The 22,958-nt window shown below is 41.2% G+C and overlaps 1 protein-coding gene across 1 annotated transcript in view; it reads left to right on the top strand.

Moving 5' to 3' along the window:
• Positions 1–1,315: 1,315 nt before the first annotated feature.
• LOC105567566 (thrombospondin type-1 domain-containing protein 4-like) overlaps positions 1,316–22,958 on the top strand; it is a 104,674-nt gene continuing 83,031 nt past the window's right edge. The window contains exon 1 of the mRNA XM_012022512.1: positions 1,316–2,609. Coding sequence (XP_011877902.1) covers positions 2,543–2,609 — 67 coding nt within the window. The 5' untranslated portion in view covers positions 1,316–2,542. The remainder of the gene's footprint in view (positions 2,610–22,958) is intronic.

Here is a 22,958-nt window from a genome sequence, read left to right as displayed (position 1 = left end):
AAATCCTGTGATTGGTTATAATAAAAACATGTCGGATGCGCAGTACGGATCGGCGCGAACGTGAAACAAAAGAGCGAGTGGGCATACTGGTTGTACTGTGGTGCTGATTTGTAGCGCCATCGTGGGAACTGCGTGGCATACACTTTTCCAGATGGTAAAACGTTATTTGGTTCATATCCGTGCTACCAGAGAGCTTTCGCTCCAACTGGGGTGCTTTCGCGACGTAGAATAAAATGATCCGTGCTATGATTGGTCAAATCTGAAATTTCGTAGCATCTCATTGAAATTTTATTCAATGAAATTTCAGATTTGACCAATCATAGCACGGATCATTTTGATCCGGATCATTTTACTCTACGTCGCGAAAGCACCCCTAGTTCACGAAATAATCACGAAATAAAGCTCACCCTGTGCAATGATAATAGCAATAGCAGGATTGTGTCGTAAATTTTATTTCGATCTACGTGGATCGTTTCTGTGCATTATTTACGCGAACTTTTTTCATGAAGCACAATTTGACGAATGCTCGTGCTCGTTCAAACGTTCGACTCGAATAGAGCGTAAGCGGAAAGGCGAATAAAAGCGATCCGCGGAACTTTTTGACCGACACAGTCAAATATAGTTTTTGCGCTTGTAATTCGTTTTATTGGCTGCGTTCAGCAGAAAAAGCTGTTTCGCAACTGTTGCAAAATTCTTGAATCTGATTGGCGTATTCTCTTAAGCTTGAGTGAATTTAAGAGCATACGCCAATCAGATGCATGAATTTTACAACAGTCGCAAAGCAGCTTTTTCTGCTGAACGCAGCATTAACTTTTATGCACTTATGGTTGCACAATTAATTAACTCTGCTCTGACAGAAAAGTTTAAATCTATTGGTTAAAGCCATGCGAGTAGCCAATCAACTTGCAACTTTTCTGTAAGAGCAGAATTTTCACACACGTTTCTCCTTCGAATATATTCAAGAATCGAGCCCCAGGGGCTGGATTCTTTAATGCATTCGAAGGAGAAACGTATGCGAAAATCCTGCTTTGACAGAAAAGTTGAAAGTCGATTGGTTAAAAGCCACGCGAATAGCCTATCGACTCGCAACTTTTCTGTAAGAGCGAAATTTTCGCATGCGTTTCTCCTTCGAATAAATTCAAGAACCGAGCCCCAGGTCCGCTGCGCTCCGCGATGATTCTCGAACAGACCAACACAGCGGCGCACCCGGCGCCACCTCGCGGTATTACGCGAGTCGAGTCAGCGACGCGGCTTGAGTATCACTGTAACATCACTCGTGCAATGTATCTTAAATAAACGTGTAAACTCACGTGCCTTTTATCGATGAACACTCGCCGAACTTTCATTTACTCAAGTTACATCGGAGGAATAGCGAGCGCGAACGGTAGACCACGGTAGACGACGATTCAACGGTCCGCTTGCCGCATCTCGAGACGCACGCTCCGAGAAACGAAGACGACGTCCCGCGGCGTCTGCGGAATCGAAAGGTTTGATCGCGAGGCCGTAGCGCCGCTTAATCGCGCGGAGAACAATCACGCACGTCGCCCCGTGGCACACGTACCGGCGGCTCGAACGATACTGCGGCGCACGGAAAGTTTTTCTGACCTTAGCGCGCAGCGGTCGCGGCGGCTCTCGAGACAAAAACAAGTGACGTTCGGCTGCGGCGCGGCGGCTCGAGACAAACGAGCGGCGAGCCGCGCCGCAGTTAGACGTGCGTCGCGTAATCCCTCGAACTGCCGTACGAGCGGCACGGGACGATACGTGCGTTCGTGCGATCGACGTCGTCTTCGTTTCTCGGAGCGTGCACTTGGAGCTACGGGAAGCTATTCCTCCGATCTAACTTGAGCAGAGGAATTGTTTATCGACAGACATGTGAATTTAAGTGCGCGTTTATACGAGATACATTTCGCGAGTGACATCGAAGTGATATTCACGTCGCGTCGCCGACTTGACGCGCGCTGCTGACTTGACTCGCGTAGTATCGCGCAGTAGCGCGGGGGCAGCCGGGTACGGCGCCATGTTGGTCTGTTCGAGAAGCATCGCGGAGCGTCGCGGGCACGCAGCGGGCCGGTATCCCGCGCCGAGACGGACGTCGCGACGCTTTCCAGGACGGCGGTGAGTTTGTCGCCGATCAAGTCGAGCGATCGCGGCTATAGATTACACGACGCTCGCGCGTCGGCGGTCCACCGAGACGCGTGAATCTCGCGAGTAACCCCGGTCGTAATCTTCGGCGCGGCGGGTATACCGAGCTCCGAACTTTGACTCGCGTCTCTTCGCGCGTGTTGAGATACTCGTGTTTTCCACGCGTGACGCGCGGCGAGAAGAAATGTCGGCGCGAGAACGCTCGCGTTCGGTTGCGAGACGCGCCGAGTCTCGCGTATCTCCGAGTCCTCGCCGGGACGTTCCCGCCATTCCGCGCGACGCCATCGTGCCGGCTCGTACTTCTTTTCCTCGCGTCGGTTAACGCCGGGAGTGCCGTGTCGCGCGTTGCCTCGATATAATCAGCGCCTCTTTCGCGAGGGCCGCGTTGTGCCGATTGCCGATGGAGGAAGCTGAGAGGAAGCGGCGGCGGTCCGGCAGGCATCGGGCGACGGCGCAGCAACCCTCCGGTGAGTTTTCACAATTATTTGTGCGTTGTCCTTGCGTCAACTTGATTCCGCGGATTGCTATTGTTCGCTTCTCCGTCTATACTCTAGTCGTCTCGACCGTTCCAACGATTCGCGCGAGCACTCGGTGATCTGCCTATTTATCTGTGGTTGGGCCCGTTGCGGAATTCTGCGTCGTAAAGTATGTAAAATATATATTATCTGCAATACGGTCCCCAGCGAGAAATGATTCGTCGATCGACGTCGAAACGACGTCGAATCGACATCATTTCGACGTCGATCGATGAATCATTTCTCACTGGGTCTCGTCGTGCTTTGATTTATAGAAACTGCGAGGCTGCAACTCAGCCGTTATAATGCAATTTCGATAGACTCAATTCTCACCTCGAGTATGGACGATGTAAAATAAATGGCGGCCACCGGTAAAATATCTCAACGTCGCGATTTCCTTAATCGAAAATGCAACTGTCGGAACAAATACAAGTGTCAGATGAATCTTTCAAATAAATCTTTCGGGCGGGACATTGAATTCGAATACGTTTCAAGCGCGTTATTATATTTACTCCTCGATGGGATCTTTGGATATCCATACTTGTACCTGTCAAAGCTGGCTGGCTTCAATCGGCCTATTAGCGAGGACCGTGTACAATGATTGATCCATTCTGGGGTTCACAATGCCGAAGGGCGCAGCGGTATTAAAAGTACAGCCCTCGAGAATGCAACGTCCTAAAAGCTACAACGCGCACCCGACAAATTTCCAGGTGTATAGTTGAGCGAAGAGCCGTTATCGCTGCGGGATAAACGGAAATATAAATTATTATAACGAAACTATACAAATGGGATGATTAGATTTCTTTAGAAGAAATGAAGATGAGTGTTTCTCAGATTATTGGAAGACTCTCTCATTATTCTCTCATCAGAGAGAATCAGCAGAGAATTAAATCTGAAGAAAAGCCGATTGATTAACTTTACGTTTTTTTTAAATTTTAGTACCGCATTTTTATAACTTCGTTGATTTTTTCACTTTTTATTTGATGGAATTTTAGACTCGGGCGGTTTTAATAGTCAGTGAACTCCAAGTGCACTCGTTCGAACTTTACTGCCGCTTGAATTCGCTAAATCAGAAGAATATTACAGTTTTACAAATTATGTTACAGTTTCAACAATTATTTCTTATTCAAGTACCGCGATCGCTTTGTCTAGAAATATTTCGGAAAACATTATGCGAGAGAATATCTTCTAAATAATACAAGTTCAACTTTGCAAAACTTCTAATCGAGTAGTTAGGTCCTATCGCAACCAGCGAACTGGAAAATTGTTGTCAAGAGTATTTCTCACGCAAATTACATTCTAGGCTCGTGTTTATAAGCCAACGGCACGCGATACTATTTTTCCTACTGGATTTAGTAGGAGCAATGGTATCGTGTGCCGTTGGCTTTAGTCAAGACCTGTGTCCACGATGCTACAATAGAACTTGGACCAACATCGTGGACACAGGTCTTCGCAGAGCCCTGTTAGCGTCTTGTAAGCAGGATTGGCTGCAAAAATCCAGGGGGTGGAAGAAACCATGGTAAAGTTTTTACCATCCCGAGCTTTATTCAATGGAACAAATTGGCAAAAATTCTAAAAATATATTTATATAAATATTAGTCATTTTTATAGTCTTTATGAGAAAAGATGTTTGTTTTAACAACTTAAATTAACGAAAGTAATGTTGGAAAACGTTTCGACAGTGTGAGTCGTCGCCCGTTGAAGATGGTGTAAAAAATTTTTATATATGTATAACAGCTCACATTGCCTAAACGTTTTCCAACATTACTTTCGTTAATTTAAGTTGTTTTGTATAGGAGCCTTATTTATATTTTTTATTTATGTTTGTTTTAAATACTAAATTATAGATATTAATCACTATTTTAAAAAGAAACCAATATAATAAGTTTTTTAATAAAAAAATTGTTTTGTTGAAATTAATACATACTTATTTTTAAAACGAGAACTTCGGAGATACTAAATTTTATATTAATTTTTAGTTTGTGTGGGGAAACAATACTTTTTTGCAGTGCTTTCTAAAAGTTTTCTACTTATCGTTTTTAATAGAGAAGATCAGTTTTTGCCGGTTTTTTTCCGAAAAATACCGGGTTTTACCACTGGCACGGACTTTATAAAAAAAAATGTAGAATTCTGTATTCCAACCCTGCTTGTAAGATATTACTTGAGACACTCTTGAAATAAAAACTGATTATGAATACCGGCCCTAGAGAGCGAACGAATCTTCACTACCGATACTTGAATTGATCAGCGATAGCTCGCGTGAAATTTCTCGTTAATGTCTTCGATGCTGACGCTGGTCTCAAACAACGGACAAGAGACGGCCAACGCCCCACTTGTTTTCTTCGACTTTCCATATTGTTTGAGATAGTTGGGGGAAAAAAGCCATTCGTTTAACTCACGTTATACAAGTGCCCGCGACTAAGCCAGCAACAATGAGCCTCGATCATGCGTTTAAAACCACTCCCTCAGTTTCTTCGTGTCGCGTCCACCGGCTTCTCTCCCCCGGAGTGATTCTTTCTTCCGTCGAATGCGCCCCGTGGTGCCGACCTACCCCGTGGGAGGATTGATCTCGCCTACATCTCGACGGTAATCGAACTGCCGTGACCCCATTGACACGTCGTGTGTAGCAGAACGAACGAACACGCGTGCATCCATGACGCCAACGTCTCATCTGGTCATCTGATCTCGAGCCCACGCGGGTCACCCTCTGCCCCGACGTGATTTCGGTGCATTTTTCGGACGCGCGGTTACGTCACGTCACTCGGGGATTCGACGGAAGCTTCGGAGCACCGACGTTAAGTTTTCGCGTTTGTGTCACTTAAAGATAAACGTGCACGAAGAGGACGCGTCGAGGGGGAAACCGCTGACCAAAATCTTGTACACCAATGCCCACTAATGCTCAGTGGGCATTACTTAATTTTATTATTTATTTTATCTTAATTAATGTCCCAGCAAGGCCTAATGCCCAAATAAACGTCTAGTAATGTCTAGTAATGCCCAGTAATGCCGCAAATCTGTACACCACAATGCCCTCAGTGGTTTCCCCCTCGGAACGCGTTATAGTTCGATAGGAAATACATTATTTCTTTATCACCGCGTGGGAGCATTCGAGGCGTTATCTTTTTAAAAGTTACCGAGGAAACAAGTCACTTCCAATATTACGGTTTTACATAAACGCCTGGAGGTGTAACTTATCTATTGACAAACTTCCCTCCCTTCGTGTCTTTTCTTTGTTTCGCCGTGCAAGCCTCGCGTGCTGGTTGCGCCAGTACGATTATCAGGTATCGGTGGATTGTCGAGTAACGTAACCGTCCCTGTGCTACTCGTGATCAATTTAATGAGCGAGTTAATGCGATATCATCGGGGTTCGGTTACACGGGAAAGCTGTGCATGCGCTCGCCGTACGAAGGGCCGCGCTTTAGGCCGCTGTTAGGCTGGACCTATCCCCCGTGGCTGGACGAACTTTTCATCTACGCCCGCGATGGAATCGCTGTGACCCATTTGCCATGTCACGTGGAACGCGCGTACACGCATCGCCGAATGTATTATCACGTCTCATTGCGACATCGATTAAACACGGCGCGGCGTGGAATCGTCGCTGCTCGAAAACGCAACTGGAGCGCCTCCTCCTTCGCGAATTTTCAAGTTTTACAAAAATTTTACGCGGCGACACTTGAATACTTTCACTCCGAATTGTACACCCACAAGAAGGATTTCTGTTACCGGGACAAACAATATTCTTGACGCGTTTATATTTTTCACAACCTTATTTAGTATAAAAATAAGACAATATCAAAGTAAAATCAATAATTCTTATTCTTCTCTATCGAATTAAAAAAAGATTGACTTACTATATTGAGACAAGAGTCACTTATTTAAATGCAAGCTTATATGTTCTTGCGTTTAGAATAAATTTTCCCTCCATCTTACAACGCACGAAGTTGGCACCGCGATATTCGACAAAAGACGATACATACTATTATTTTATTCTAGAGTTTAGTATTTTTCATTTAAGATTAAAATATTTCTTTCTCTATAATAAATATGATTGGCGCTAAATAAATATCGATCCTGTTTTATGATACATTGAAGTGTAATAGCACTGGATCCGGAAATTTTTTCTGTGTGTAATTCTTAAATCTGCGTATTTGTGAGATTCCTGTTTACCTAATCCGATTACTGTTGAAAGATATTTACGATTAATTTCCCGATCTCGATTAACGATTAAGGGCGATTCAGTTGTTTTACATACCGAAGTGTGGTTTTGTTATTGTTAATTGCTATTTTATTTCACAAATTACGGCAAATTGAGAAATATCGCTCGAGTGCGTATTACAATTTAATCGTATTATCGCTAAGCTGGTTAACGTTTTTATTACAGTATTGAAAACGTTCCCAACAATACGCGAGAGCGCAAAGGGAACCGTCGTCCCTTTTAATTATTTCTTTTTTTATTTTCTCGAGCGCGCAGAATCCCAAGAAAAAGACAGTTATTATTAACGCGGAACAAAGAGCTTGGCCGGCTTTCTTTAGCTTTTTATTATAGGATTTGCTTGGGATGCAGTGCGTAATTCTCTTGTATGAAATCGAGGAAGGACGAAATAATGTATCTTTATGCGGGAACGGCGTAAAGTAGCAATATAATTTTTTAAATATAACTTTAAATATTCTTTAATTTTTTAAATATAACTTTTAACGCATCAGTACATGCAAAGTATCAAATTAAACAATGTTTTCGCATTCGCGTCTCTGAATCCACCTCTTTTCTTGGCACTCGCTAAAAGACGATGTCGTTGACGGGGCAACGCAAAAAAAAATAACACCGAGCATCGGGGAAAAGTTGTCGTACGCGATCGGGCACCCGGTATATTTTCAACTGTCAGTTGACAAGGTACAGGATGCGCCTTTTCCGTTGCAAGAGTTCTGAACCGGGCACTCCCATCCTATAGAATTGCGCTCAATCGTCCATTGATTTAACATGAGCGTGTCATAGCGCCGGCAGACTTATTATCGATCGGTTTGCATAACATTTAGTTTTATTATGCAGAAATCATGCCTTTCCGCATAAATTTGTGCACATATCAACGCGTTTATGCACTTTGCATACACGTGCATACATGGAAAATGTACAGTGACGGACAGAATGGTCGCGACACTAATTTTTTTAAATGAATTTAGCAACTCGAGAGGTTGATCGGAAACGCTCAAAATGGTTTCGGAACGGCCATCGAGTAAAATACTTCTCGGAGAAGGAGATTTTGAAACGTAACCCTCAATCTTGCTAAACTCATTAAAAAAAAAAGTGTCGCGACCATTCTGTCCATCACTGTACACGTGTTTTACCTGTGCCTAAATTCATGCGGGACGGCATCAATGATTCTTGGTGCATGCACACTAGGAGACTGCAGTCTTTCAAACACAAGTTTTTAAGTTTCGTACATTTGACTTCACGAAATTGCGATAGTTTTATTATCCGCGTTTTATTTAGGCACAGGTAAAAGACATACATTTTTCAAGTATGTATATGAAAAATGTATAAATGTGTCGATATGCGCACAAATTCACGTGGGAAGGCATCGGTGATTCCCAGTGTACGTACATACAATCGTCCGTAACTGGGCGTTTGCTAAATTCGATTGTAATCTCGGTGTCTCCGGTGTCGTTCGTTCCGGATTTTAACAAAACTCGGCCGAGAAGTGAGTAAGGAAATATTCAGCTGGGCCGCGCGAATCGCCGCTGCTTCTTCTCAACCGCGAGTCGATCGAATCTGGAAACGGCCGGGATGCGGCCCTTGACCGTGACACATGCATCTCTCCGCGACGATTTACTTGTCAAATAACTCTTCGTACGACCGCGGGGCTCGCGATTACCGCCAGAGCACACGCAGTAACTTATGTGCATGCTTACGTTACGTCGTCGATATTTCATTGCGCTCGCAGTCGGGTGATAAAAACGCGCGGCACCGAAAAATATTGCCGCGCACTGCGAGCGTGGGCTGCCTTGTGGTCCGACCAAGTCCGGGAAAAGGTCTTGGAATACGGGAAAACATGGTGATATTTACGCGACGTTGGCTTACTTTTTTAAAAAAGTACCTAGGGACGATTAAATGAAATTTTAAAGAAATTTTTTTGCGTCAAAATGCAAATAAACCAATCTGAGAGACACGTATCGATTTTTCAATTACGTTATGTTTCTTTTTCTTTGAATGCTTGTCTTGAAGGTTCGCGGATAATAAAACTATCACAATTTCGTGAAATCAAATGCACAAAACTTACAAACTTGTGTTTGAAAGACTGGTCTCCTGATCGGGTTAGTGCACCCAGTCTTTTACGATTCGCTTTCGAATACCAACAGGTTGCCTGTGCATCTCTTTAAATCAATCCAGATTGTGAGTTATCTCGCACTATCGATGATGTTTCTCGTATAAACTTGAATTGAAAAGAGGAAATAACGTCACATATCTCAGACTCGTACAAAATTACATTACCATTTTAGTCAATTGCTTTTTAAATATTTCTTCAAGTTTTTTCAATTATTAGGAACTGCGTACGTGATAGATGGTAGGTCTTTTCAAAAGAAAAATCCACGAAACCTGAGGCACTTGCGTAAAATTCGCCTCATGCAAACCTTCGACCACGCTTTCCTGTTTATCGTAATATTTTATTATTCATACGCGCGTATGAGACTTTTACCAATCTCGCCGGTACAAAGAGTAATTTTGCGCTACTCTGTTTATGGTTTAACGGCTACACAATCCTCTATTCAACCGCGCCATGAATCGGCCGACCTTTCGCGCCTCGCTCCATTTTTCCATGGAGCCCTACAGACGTTTTAATGCCGCGGTTTATATACGATTCAACATCCGCCCCCTTCAGACACAGTATACCGATCTCATTGTGTCGACGGCGTCGCATTGTCAGCGTGAAAAGCTCTTTATGCGGAAGTACATCTTGAAAAGTTCCAGGTACGCATCAGCCGAGCACGTTTCTTCGAGCTCCGCCGTGCGGACGCGAAGTATCCGCCTCGGACTTGCCCTTTGTCGCGGGGGAATCGCCGAGCCCTCGGAGACACGTCGGGGGGGAAATTCGGCCGCGGAAATCTGACTCTGAACGGGCAGCTCACGTCGTATAGCGATTGTCGTCTTTCGTCAGCGGGTAAAGCGCTCTCAAACGCGGCCACGTTCGCGCTTTGTGACAAACGGAGCGGAGTATTTTATATGAAAATCGACGTGTTGTTGACAGGCGACGAACGACGGGAATTAGATCTATTGGTTTTGGCGACGTTCCCCCCCCATTCTTTTCTTTCTTCTCTCCCTCTCGGGCGTACGCGTGAAAAGGGAAAGACGAACACTGCCTTCGAGTCTATCAATTCTCAAGGCAGTGTATGTGATCGGTAAAATTAACGATTGACAATAAATTTAAATGCTGCTTTTCCTTTTTCAAATAATATTTGACGTTCCATCAAGAGGTCCTTTGCATCAAGAGGTCCTTTGCAATTTTTTATAACATCGAACCCATCCACGTTGGTAACTGTGCTTCGAATTATGAATTACGGTTGATTAAAGACTAGAGTGCCGTGCGCAACACGCTTTATATCCATCGTTTGCATAAATTTCGCTGCGTTAGTATAATAGGAGCGTACGATGCGGCCTAGGAGAAGTACCGCTATAGTATTAACGTTAACTTGCAGGGATTGCTCTGTCAATTCGTCGAACTTAACCGCCGCCGACTTATTATAGACGCGCGCGAGGATGCGCCGCGGTTTCGTGCGTTTCAATCAGCGCACTTTGATCCATTCGTCGAGTAGTTTCGTGCTACCAGAAGCAGGAAGCTAGCAAGCATCTCTCCCAGCAATCACTCGTAGTTGCAACCGGTATAAGCGTGCGCATTCGACGCGGCAATTACGGCGTTTTCGAGCTGAAGGGCCCCGCTCGGCGTGTCTAATTATGTAAATTGCGATCGAGTCAAATTAATTAACTCCGCCGACTAATTGAAGGCACCCGCTGCTTGATCGATCGATCGTGGAGTCGGCGAGTTCCAGAGATGTATCGACGAGGCGAGGCTCCGGCCGAGTCGCCCTTTATCTCGTCGCGATCGATCGCCTTGACGATCGCGATCTCGCCGGTAGACAGTGGCGCGATTCAGTTAATGCGCCGCACAAAAGGTGGTTTGATGACCGGCACCGCGGCCGGTGCGATTATCGCAGCGGGTTCTGAGATCGATCACCGATTTACGCGTCAAGCGCGCCTGTCGCCGTGCCACGGTTATCGCGCAAGGAAGGATCGTTGCAGCAATTTTTGTCGTGTGGTCCTGCACTGCAGTGCGCTCCTTATACAGGGTGAGTTTTTTAACTTGAGACTGCAAATTATCTGGAAAAATAAGCATTGTACGAAAAAATGTTCCAAATAAACCCTCGGAGGTGGAGCGAGGAGTAACTTTGAAATTTCAAATGGAAATCCCTATTGTTTATTACACTATCTTACAGCACTAATTAATACGAACAACTTTTGTCAGAAATTTCAAAGAATTTAAAGGACTCAGAGCCGTGACAGGGTGGCAGTGTCTAAATATTCTATTCTAAGTTTATTGCGAAAAAATATCACCTCGAATATTTAGACACTGCCACCCTGTCACGGCTCTGAGTCCTTTAAATTCTTTGAAATTTGTGTTTAACACATATGAGCCATACTAATTTATTTTGTCAGAAACATTTTTTGATTTGCCTAATACTTTTTGAGATATTCAAGAGAAAATTGGTAACTTTTCGATATTTAGGTTATGATATCTCGATAATTGTTTGCCAAAGGGAAAAGTAGTACAGAACTTTTTTTACTTGATTTCGTCTCAGGAATATGTTGTCGCAATAGTACTTTAATTATTGAAAATTTTTGTGTATGTAAATTTTCTGGATGTTACAATACACAAAAAATTTTTTTAATTGGAGCACTATTGCAGCAGCATATTCCTGAGACCAAATCAAGTAAAAAAAGTCCTGCACTACTTCTTCCTCAACAGTTATCTAGTTATCATAAGGTAAATATTGAAAAAGTTATCAATTTTCTCTTGAATATCTTAAAAAGTATTGGGCAACTAAAAAATGTTTCAGACAAAAGTTGTTCATATTAATTAGTAGAATAAAATAGTATGATAAACAGTAGGAGTTCCCACTTAAGATTTCAAAGTTACCCCCCCGTCCCACCTCCAAGGAGGGCGGTGGGCGGCTAACTTTTGCGGGATGAAATTAGCTCCCTCGAAAATATCAAGCATTTATTTGCAACATTTTTTCGTACAATGCTTATTTTTCCAGTTATTTTGCAGTTTCAAGTTAAAAATCTCACCCCGTATATAAAAATATGAATATTCTGTAGGAGTCTTTCAAATACGCGTGCGTGTCCAGGACTCCAGGATAGTCGAAAAGAAATCTGCATTTAAGAAGCGGCTTTTCACTGAGAACAAAACTGTAAGGACTACGGTTTCTTGAACTCCAGTAGATTAGTAGTTTCGTTGGAGCGTCTCTACTTGCCTCCCATCTCGTGTTCCCGATGCTTTTTTCGACACATGATGAAAGAGAGTTATACGCGCGGGCGAAAAACGAAGCGACTTCGACCCCCCGGCGAAACGATTCCCCGAGAGTCCCTCCCCCCCCCCTCTCTCTCTCTCTCTCGCTCGAATCTGCCCGCGTAATTGCATGCACGCGGCCGGTCTCGTGTAAGTCGATGCACCGCGTGGGCGATACAGCCCTACGTTGCACCGTGCAACGGACCCGTTGCTGGGCGGAGAGAGACGGGAGGAAAAACGTATTTTCGATTTTCCAATAAATCTCAATTTGAGCGTATGCGCGCGCACAACCGTGCATTTCATTTGCCAAAGCAATTTCGTAATGACGCTTGAAAACGATGATTGCCCGCCAGATCAGCTCTCTCTCGTTCTCTCCCTCGCTCTTCGTGTATTGCCGAGAGATAATGCGTATAAGTAGAGCGTCTTAAGCCGGAGCATTACCGTTCACGATGAAATAACAGTGATTACGTTACCCGCGATATAAACTCGCGACGCCTATCACGATCGAATAGCGAGAGGTAAAAAGACATTGTTGAGCACGGATATTATCCCTCTAAATATACCCAATTGCAATTATCAGTAGGATGTAAAAATTGTTTTTGAGCCAAGTATCGTTCGGAGTAATTTATTAAGTACGTTAACTTAACTGAGTTTAGAAAATGATTGAATCTGACTTGATTCTTTTGTATGAAAAATTTCAAACTAAATACTTATATATGTATACATATTATTTATAATATTCAGAATAAGTAAAAAAGGGATAAACACAAAGAATTTTAACATCTTGATCTTAGTTTGATCTTTAGTTATTTTACTTTTAAAAGTTTTTATTTTTCACCGTATGCACCTTTAGTTGAGGTAATCGAAGCTTATGATTAAAATTGGTTGTTGTATAATTATAAAAGAAATGTTTAAAGTATCTCTCTATTAAATACACAGCCTATATCAGGCAGAGTTTTATATAAATTTTTAATCTTCAGTAATTGAGTTGCATATTTCCTCGTTATCGCGTTTCGATCGGCCGAGAACTTCGATAACTCGTTACACGACAGACACTTGATCGCATTTACGTACAAGTAGATAGTAGCCGATACCCACTAAGGGATATTGATTTCCATACTTTAATACGCGTGCAAAAAGTGTACGAGGGAGCCGTCCAGGCACGCAAATCTCAAATGTGCGTAATAAACGTAACGTGTATCCAGTATGCCTGGACTAATGCGATATAATTTATCAAAACAATTTTTTTCTACGGGGGACATAACTCGTGTGATAAACCCTATGAATTACAGGTAGAAACTATTCGCGCTGTTGCTATATCCCTCATATTTTACTTGCTACTTGAATTACAACAAATGCCTTTTCACTCCAAATATTATAAATCACGTTCTGTCACTATACATTATGTAATATACTTCACGGCACGTACACAAGAGTGACATTTAATCTTGCGGTTTTTGCCAAAAGGGCGATTCGCTAGTTTTTATTTAAAATAACAGTTACGCGATTTTATATAATCAAACAAGCAAACGAATCTCTGGAAAATGGCATTAAAATAATTGCAACTTTAATTTCTTCTTTTTTAAATTAACACACATCCTCTTGGAAGCAACATTTCGTCCTCGAGATGTAAACGACAGTCTCTGTAGTAAATTTTCCTTATTCTGATATTATATAACTATTATTTTTGAAAGAGAGGCTGGTTACAGTCTTTTATGGCCAAACGAATGCAGATAAGACGCGAATCGCAACGATGCTTTTATCTATATGGCGTGTCGTGCTAATTTGTTAATGGGATATCCTGGCTGGCGTATATCGAGCGATTTTTTTAATCAGTTTTCAGCGCACTGATACGCGCTATTATTAGAAAAACCTTCAGAAGCACGGCCACCGCTCGGGTCGGTGCACGACATTATCGAGATATATTTAAAAAAAATTGCTATCGACAGCAAATGTCTCGTATTTAAAAACACACGTATGCGTACTTGACCGGGGCCAATTCATAAATCCACTTAGTCAATGATAACATAAATATCCGCTTAACGAATGCGCGCTTCTCGAATGCACGTCAACGTCAATCGCATACAATTTAACTTTTAAATTCGCCGCCGTGCTCGTTGGTAACAAAATAATTAAATCAACAATCGTAGCGACAATGTAGCCGGCAGAAAGGAAAATATCCGGTAAAAGTAATGCCGAAAATGTACCTGAGATAAGAACGAAAACGGATGTAAACTTGTTAGTTTTACTAAAATAGTTGTGACAAGTTCTTTCTTACGTTAATATGAAACTGAGTAAAATCGACTGACTCAACGTGAATAATAATGCGATATCTCTTTGTATGCAAAGTATATGTACAATCAATAGAGGAAAGTCCTCTATTATGAGATAGAATTCTAATAACGTCCAAAAATTACAAATATTTTTTCGCAACGATTACACAAACCAACAATCAAATTTCCATCAAATAGACTTTACACCAAGGGCAATAAATTCATGGTGGAAGCAACAGATAATGCCTATTAATTTAGTAGAAACTGCGCTATCTCATACTAGAATTCTATTTCATATTTAGGGACTTTTCTCTATATTAATGATGAAACCTTCTATCGCGGAAGATGCTACTTCTTGGAGCTGAAGAACGTGTCCCAAAATAACTGAGTCTTTATGTAAAAGAAAGCAAATACACGGAGAGAATTTTTTCTTAAAATTTATCCTGAAAATCATGTAATCGTGGGACAACGTGGCATTTCCAAGAATTTTATAAGAGTTTTGTGAAACTTTACCATTTTACTAGTAATTATACTTATTGATATATACATTTCACTAGTAGAATGTATGGTAAAATTTTAACAAACTCTAATAAAGTTGTTCAAAATGCCATGTTGTCCCACGATTACATGATTTTCAAGGTAAATTTTAAGTAAAAATTATGTGTATATTTCTGTATTAGAATTGACAAATGGTTTTTTTAATTATTTAATTACATATTAGAAACTTTAACGTATATAAACTAATTATTAAATCTTTCTTGTATATTTTCAAAACATCGAATTTCCGAAATATTTTCAATTTAAAATAACCAACATTGGAATTTAATTGATTGCACGTAAAAAGTTTTACAGCGCGTGTTCTTAACAATTTCTCATTGTATGCGCTTTACGATTCTGCGAAATGAGTTTATTTCAAAGACACGAGATAATGTCTGAAGGCGCGTCTGCGAAACGAGAAAAATGCAATAATGTAAACATTTCAAATGATAATTCGCAGATGCGAACGGTCCATTCAGCTGGTCGTTTACATAAAACAGACACTGTTGGAACTTTCTCATTTAAGATTCTGACTAAACTTGCAGCTAATTTTGACACTGTCAATGCACGAGCATAATCATTCTGCGTTATTAAAGCAGAGTCCGTCCTACAGGATGCTGCAAATTCCGATTGCCTACTGTCTAATTACATCTCTATATTAATATTTCACGTATAAAGTAATTAAAAGTTGTTAGTTTGCAATTTCGGCAGAGCCGGGACTAGGGTGTGGCGAACGAGGCACTTACTCTGGGGGAAAAAAAGACAGCAACCCATTTTGGGGCCCACAATTAGTAATCGAATTATTTGGATTGTTCGTAACTCTAATCTTTTACGAATTTTACCTCGCGTAACTAAAAATTGCAATTAGCTATTCTATTCATATCCAAGATTTTAAAGTAATACTAATAAATTTTCTCAATTAATTCTGTCGATATTCATTAACGCAAAGATAATTTTCACTTAAGAGGCACTAACCGAAATGTTAAGTTGTTTAACCGCAAAAAAACGGTCAAAATTTTTCCTAGAGTAGATTTACGAATAATCCAAATAATTCGATTACTAATTGTGGGCCCCAAAATGGGTTGCTAACTGTTTTTTTTCCAGAGTACCTCGTGTAAAAGATTTGTAAGGGTGCAGAAATAGCAATACAAATTTTTACAACGTATACCTGTATACATGATGATTAGATGTTCTACTTAAAATTCTAATAAAATTTATAATATTAACATATTAAATATAATTTATAAAAAATATTATTATTATATTTCATATGCCGTGAAAGAAATATTTTTTGTTACTAAGGGGCGCACTTTTTTCTTCGGCCTCGGGCGCCAAAGTGTCTAGTCTGAATTTCGTACAAGTTCCACTTCCGGATAATTGCATCAATCCTTGTTTGTTGATTAATTATTGTTCGTTCGCCACTTTAACATGCACAATTTGTTAGCTATCATATTTATACATGAGAACCAAACGATGTTTGATATTTATAATGACGAAACCGCAAACGTACATCCTATTTAAAACGTGGTCTTCTAAATGCTACGACGTGACAAATTAATTTATCGACCGGAAGACCCCGCAGGGGTGACTGATCCGCACAGTCATTTGGGCTTAACGAACCCACGGGCTCAAGCTCGAGATTTTGCGGACACTCACATACAGTTACACATCATGCACGTCCATCTACACATATTTTTATACGTGATAGCGCAATAAACATTTGCGAACAAGTGGCAGCAAGACAGCGTTTAATTTAAGAGATAAAAATAGGAGAGAATGGAAATAAGATTATATACGTTCTGTCGATGCAGAACAAAATGGCGAAAGCCAGACTCAGCTCATGTCGCTTAATAAAATAGAATCGACCGGAAGACTCGCGCCTTAATTTCCGCGTGATTTTGCAACGTTCTATACAGCATGCGGTAGTGCGGCACGGAGTGCCAACGCTTTGGCCGCAAGGTCTCAGTCGATTGCAAGTATTCATCTCAATTGGCGATTACGGGCCCATAAATCCATTTTGAGGCCAAGTTGAACAGTCACTGAAAGAGTATCCGTTGCACTCACCCTCCCTCGGCCTCGGTTGTATCACGCCTTAATCCGCGGGCCGCGTGCCGCGACTCCAACCTGGATCAGGACTAGGCTCTTGCACGCGTGTGTTCGCCACAGACTTCTATAGAGGGTGTTCCACGAGGAAAGGTCAATATTCTGGGAGGATATAGTATCGGTCATTTTAAGCAAAAATGTTCGTATGAATATACGCCCCATTCCCCACTGTTTCCGAGATAGAGCCATTTGAGTGTACAGTCGCAAAATTACTGACAAGAAAGAAATACTACGTACTATTTCTAATATTTATTGTTCAAGTGATACATTTTTACAGATCATAATAAATTTTCAAAAATTCCACCGTTAACAACATTTTCCGACTCTTGTGTGAGCATGGCGTGTTGCTCGTTCGACATTTGTGAATAGACGAGGCATTTTGAACATTTCTACAATGTTATCAGCACAACAGCCAACAGACGCGTAAGAGTAAATTCCCGCAGACGTTTATGAGGTTGAATGAAGAGTGAAGTGTACAGGAAAAAAGTAAATACACGAGACATTCAAGTAGCTCTATCTCGGAAACAGCGGGGAATGGGACGTATAATCGTTTTTGCTTAAAATGACCGATACTATCACGTCCCAGAATATTGACCTTTCCTCCTGGAACACCCTGTATACTGCTAGACCTCCGAGCTGAAAAGTGAGGCGAGAGTTCCACCATGTCTTGTTAGGTAACTAAAGTAGTGTGTGTGCATCTGTCAGTGACACACCGACGCACGCATACTCCTTTATTTACCTAACAAGACAGGGCGGAACTCTTGCCTCACTTTTCGGCCCGAAAGTAGCAGTCTAGTAGTATAGAAGTCTGTGGTGCACGCACATCCGGCTAATGTGAAAATTTCAATATCGATTTATCGTTTCGCTGCGACACGCCTCGCCAGAGCCGCGATACAATTAACAAGCGACGATCGCCACGTCGAATTTCCGGTCGTCTCTTTCGCGCGCCTCTTTTTGCTCCCGTTGATCGGCGAGGCGGATTCGATTTAACAATACGAGGAAGTATTTAGCGAGATACTGGTATAAAAGGTCGGCGTTTGCGTTTAATTGAGCCTGCTTGTGCGTGAAAAGGGAATAAACGCGTCTCTTTACGCGAAAGCAATGTAAGATATGAAAGTTTTCTGAAGTACACTTTTATTTTTTATTTTATGAAATGCCAGGTGCGCACGAGATATATTCAGATCGGTTTGCTTTATTTTTCAGATACTTATTCGTGAGTTCCCCCCATTTGCGGAAATATTATGAAGGTTATTTGTATCATAAGTTGCGTGCGCTCGTGGATCATTTTTCGGCATGATTTTGATCGTCTCCCTTTTTTCGATGAAGCGCGATACGCGCTTTCGTCGGCGAGATCCAAGAAATTTCACGAAAGCGTTTTACCTTCGGCGTGTGAGGTCTAACTCCGTCTTGCTCTCTTTTTCGGGGGAGACTTCCTGTTTCCGTGAACCAATCTGGACGATCAGTACGTTAATCGATGCTTTCCAAATAATCGCCTGCACAGGAAATCATCGGTTAATGAAGATTTTGTCCTTTTTTTTCGGACTTATCGTCCGTAAAGATTTACGGAAGTAGCTGCGAGATGAACGATAATCGCGCATCCCCGTCACGAAAAGAATAAAAATGCGCTTGAGATTAAATAAAAAGTACTACACGATCGACAAATTAAATAACGTCTGTTTTATAAATTAAAACGAACGCAGCAAACATTTTCATAATTTAAAGATATTATTCCATTTTAAGATTTGATGCAACATTATTTAATTTTAAATTATAACTTTTAATTACTGTAATCTTTATGGACGTGGAATTATTTTCTACCTCTATTTAGACTCCTCTTTTTTTTTTGCTATACGCGTCTATAATATCTAAAGTTAGTCATACTGCGATCGAAGCAAAAATGTTCTATGAATAATATGTAATCGCATTTGATATCTTTAACATTCTTTATGTGACTCACGTATCAATTATGCGATTACGTAATCGGCGATCTGAATGCAGAAGGTCGCGTCGCAACGAACAAAAATATAACCAAATGCATATGTCCAGCCTTTGTTCCGATTGATTTGCCATTCGAGTGGCCGGATATTTGTTTCTCGGGCGCATACGAGGCACTCCAGAGATTCGTTTCCTCTCGAATAAATCAAATCTCTTGGATGTTATTGCGTTTCTTCCGGTCTCCCGCATTCGAGATCTCACATTTCCTGGCCCGCCTCATCCTCCTTCCGAGAATTTACTCTACGACATATACATCTACGTAAGGACATCAAATATATAAATTCAAGGGTAGCAGAGAATATACGCTACATATATTCTTAAGTGAAATGACAATTGAGAAGATTAACTGCGATTAGCTTATATTTAGAGACATATTTTATGTTTTTTTATGACGCTGAGGGAGCTATAAAATAATGCCTTACAGCGCGGCAATTTGAAGACTTCTTAATATAATAAATAAATTAGTATGGCTCATATGTGTTAAACGCAAATTTCAAAGAATTTAAAGGACTCAGAGCCGTGACAGGGCACTGGCAGTGTCTAAATATTTTATTCTAAGTTTATTGCGAAAAAATATCACAAATAAACTTAGAATAGAATATTTAGACACTGCCACCCTGTCACGGCTCTGAGTCCTTTAAATTCTTTGAAACTTCTTAATATATTTTCGCATTATCGAAATATATGTATGCCTATCCGAAGGTTTCTCTTAAAAGTACAAATATATTATAGAAGTATGTATATGCATTTCTTATTGGTTATATGTTTCGAAAAAAAACGAGCAGATGTTCTCTTAATAGACCAGTCGTGTATTTGAGTCGTGTAGTAATAAAACGACTATTTAAAATCTTCAAACTGATTCTTTATATGTAGTTTTATTCTTACAAATGCACACACATATTCTATATGTATTTGCAATTAAATTAGTATATCCCGGTCTTTCAAAGTATCATCGGAAATTGATCGCAGCTGTAATAGACGATAACGAGTGCTACGATGTTCGCGCAATCAGCGTAACGCAGCGTTTACTAACATGGAATCAGGAAAATTTGATAGCACCGCCAAGTAAAAAAAAGGGCGATAGAATTAAGCGTGTTCATACGCCGGATCGGTACATTATGACGTTGCGATCCGATCGGATCATGTGTGCGGCGTGTATTATAATCTCGAGAAAGGGCTGTTAGCCGATAAATTCTTCATCTAGGTGGAACCACTTACAAAAGGGAACACCTTTTCGTGATTGCATGCTTACGGCATGTGAAATAGTGTCCAAATTACAGGTCACGACGTATATAATTCGACGAAGCGTTGAGCAGGATCGCGCATTGCCAAAAGAAAAGAAATAACGAAAAAAAAAAGAAAAAGAATCGGGCGCGATCCGGGGAACGAGCGCATTTATTTTTCCCCGTAGATTGGCGAAATCGCGCGTTTTTTTAGCCATATACGAATTTTCCCGAGACTCGCGCCGCTGATAAGACTTTACGCGTCGACAGTTAATCGATTAATTACACGAACGCAGTCGCAAGTAAACGGCATATGAAGAATTGGCAGCTGAAAAACGCGTAAGCTGAAAATGTGTGAATCGAGGGAAGAATTAAACGCGTATAATTCTACTTGTCGGTATCAATTAACAGTGCAATAATTCATAAGCGACTATATTTAAATAATTTGTCACACATCGTCTACAGCAACAGTAACGAAACTCGTTTAATATTATCCAATTTCTATTTTAATTTGCCAAGTTAATCAAACGCACCGTTGTTCCGAACAATTAAATTAATCCTCTCAGTCGATCGTGATTTGATCATATAGACTGATTCGTGTGTGCAAATTACCATACTGCGTTTAAAACGCGGTAATCAATTAGCGATTAATCAGCGATTGGGTTTCAATCTCACTCCGGTATTTTGTCGAATCGTTCGCCGCAGCGATGCACAAGAGGCGTGTGTCACTTTCGAAAAATTATAATAACAAATGCGCTTGAATTATTACCGGCGTAGCAAACGCTCGCGGATTTCTCCTAAGGAGGTTAATCGGAATCGCGAGGAGTCAGTTTTTCCTCTAAGTTTCACTACGTTTTGCACGCTCAACCGAGAGGTGCTTCTATTGCGATCTCAATTTTTCGCGCGGCAAAAGGCTCGATATCGGCCGTCGATATAAAAATTGAAAGTCGAAAAGTGAGAGTCTTTTTGCAAACAGATGTCAATAAATTACTGCGATCTGCAATAAACAACGTCTTGTACGGGGGACAGTTTCAAAGTGTCCTTCCTGAGAGAAATCGTTTTTCTATTAGAGGTAAAGAATTAATTTATATGAGTCGTTGAAGCTGAGTTACGCATTACTTGTCGAATCAAAGCAGAAATTACAGGAGATTAGAAAGCATGCGTCACTTCTACATTTAAACGCGACAGAAATTAGCTAATCTCAAGTTGTAGACCGTGGATTGTTGCATTATACAATGTATATCGATACTAAAGAGTAACATGTCAAATTATGTCACAGATCGATGTCGTGTAACGATCTACCGCCTGTTTCCGTGGAGTTATCACGCGTTGTATCACGAGTTATCGTTCGTACACGCGTTCAGTATGTAAATGTTGACGGAGGCTGGGATGAGAAACGGCCCGAAAGACTATGATATAACCAGTTAAGAAGCTAACACACGAGCTGCAATCTGGTCCCACGAGGCATTGTGGGACGTCTCTTGCTTGTTTTGTCACCTAAGACTCCTTGCAGTCGGAGTTTTATTAATTTCAAATCAGTTTTGCACTGTCTCAGTTTATATTTCACTTAATTAACACTGCACAATCTGTAGCTTCATAATAATCCAAACTTTCGACTGCTCTTTAATTATTTTTGCAATTTAAGTTTATGCAACGATAATTTACAGTGCTTGTGCAGTTTCTTATAATTCTTTGTCAAAAGTTTTGGAATTTGATACACTACGATCTTTTTAATTATGTCATTATTTCACTTATTTTCTAATCTCGATCACGTGTTTTTTTTTATCAAAACACCTTTTAATCTAATAATCTCTTAAATAACTATCTTAATCTGATTTTCGGATTAAAAACGTTGTGATTTTAATCGGTAATGGTTAGAGAGGGTATGTGTCCCACCTTTGCGCATCAATTGAAAGCGGCTGTTAAATAAATCGCGGGGGCGTTTATCGGCGATCAGCCGGCAGTCTGTTTTCGAGATGGAAATCCTTAGCGCCGCGTGTTGCTTTATCACCGTGAAACCGCAACTATGCGGCTTCGCGGATCACAATGCTTTATAATTAATAAATCACGGCGTGACTGAACTTTTATCGGGGGCCCCGACCACCACGAAGGACGGTTATGGGTGTCGCACTTTACAATGGCATTCGACAGGTAATCGCCATGACTGGTTCTTTGTTAGCAGATCCGAGCAAGACGGTCGATCGCTCGACAAGACGCGTCCATATAATGGCGCAAATTCGACGGTAACTGGCGAAGCCGGAAAGTGGAAAGCCATGATTCTATATCTATACTAGGTCGGCACGCGTGTTTTGACTTTCGATAAAAAAAATTATAACGTTAATTAATCATTTAACGGTTATGCGAGAAAAGTATTTAAATTCGGAGATGAAGTAACTGCTTTCGTATTCCTTTTACAGTTTATTTTCTGTTCGTTCGGAACGTTAAGTATTCCGCGTTGCGTAAGGCGCATTGTTTTACGACTTGCGATTCTGGAAGCTTCAAGCTGTAAAATGCAGTAATTTACCGCATAACGGACTGCAGTTAAAAAAGCTCAGTGCGCTTCGGGCTGACGTCACCGACGGGATCGTTATGTTTGACGGAAAATAAATAAAC

Source organism: Vollenhovia emeryi, unplaced genomic scaffold (genome assembly GCF_000949405.1).
Source record: "Vollenhovia emeryi isolate VEMERY1.0 unplaced genomic scaffold, V.emery_V1.0 DF939136.1, whole genome shotgun sequence".
NCBI classification, from domain to species: Eukaryota; Metazoa; Arthropoda; class Insecta; order Hymenoptera; family Formicidae; genus Vollenhovia; species Vollenhovia emeryi.
This window is presented reverse-complemented; position numbering and strand designations above follow the sequence as displayed.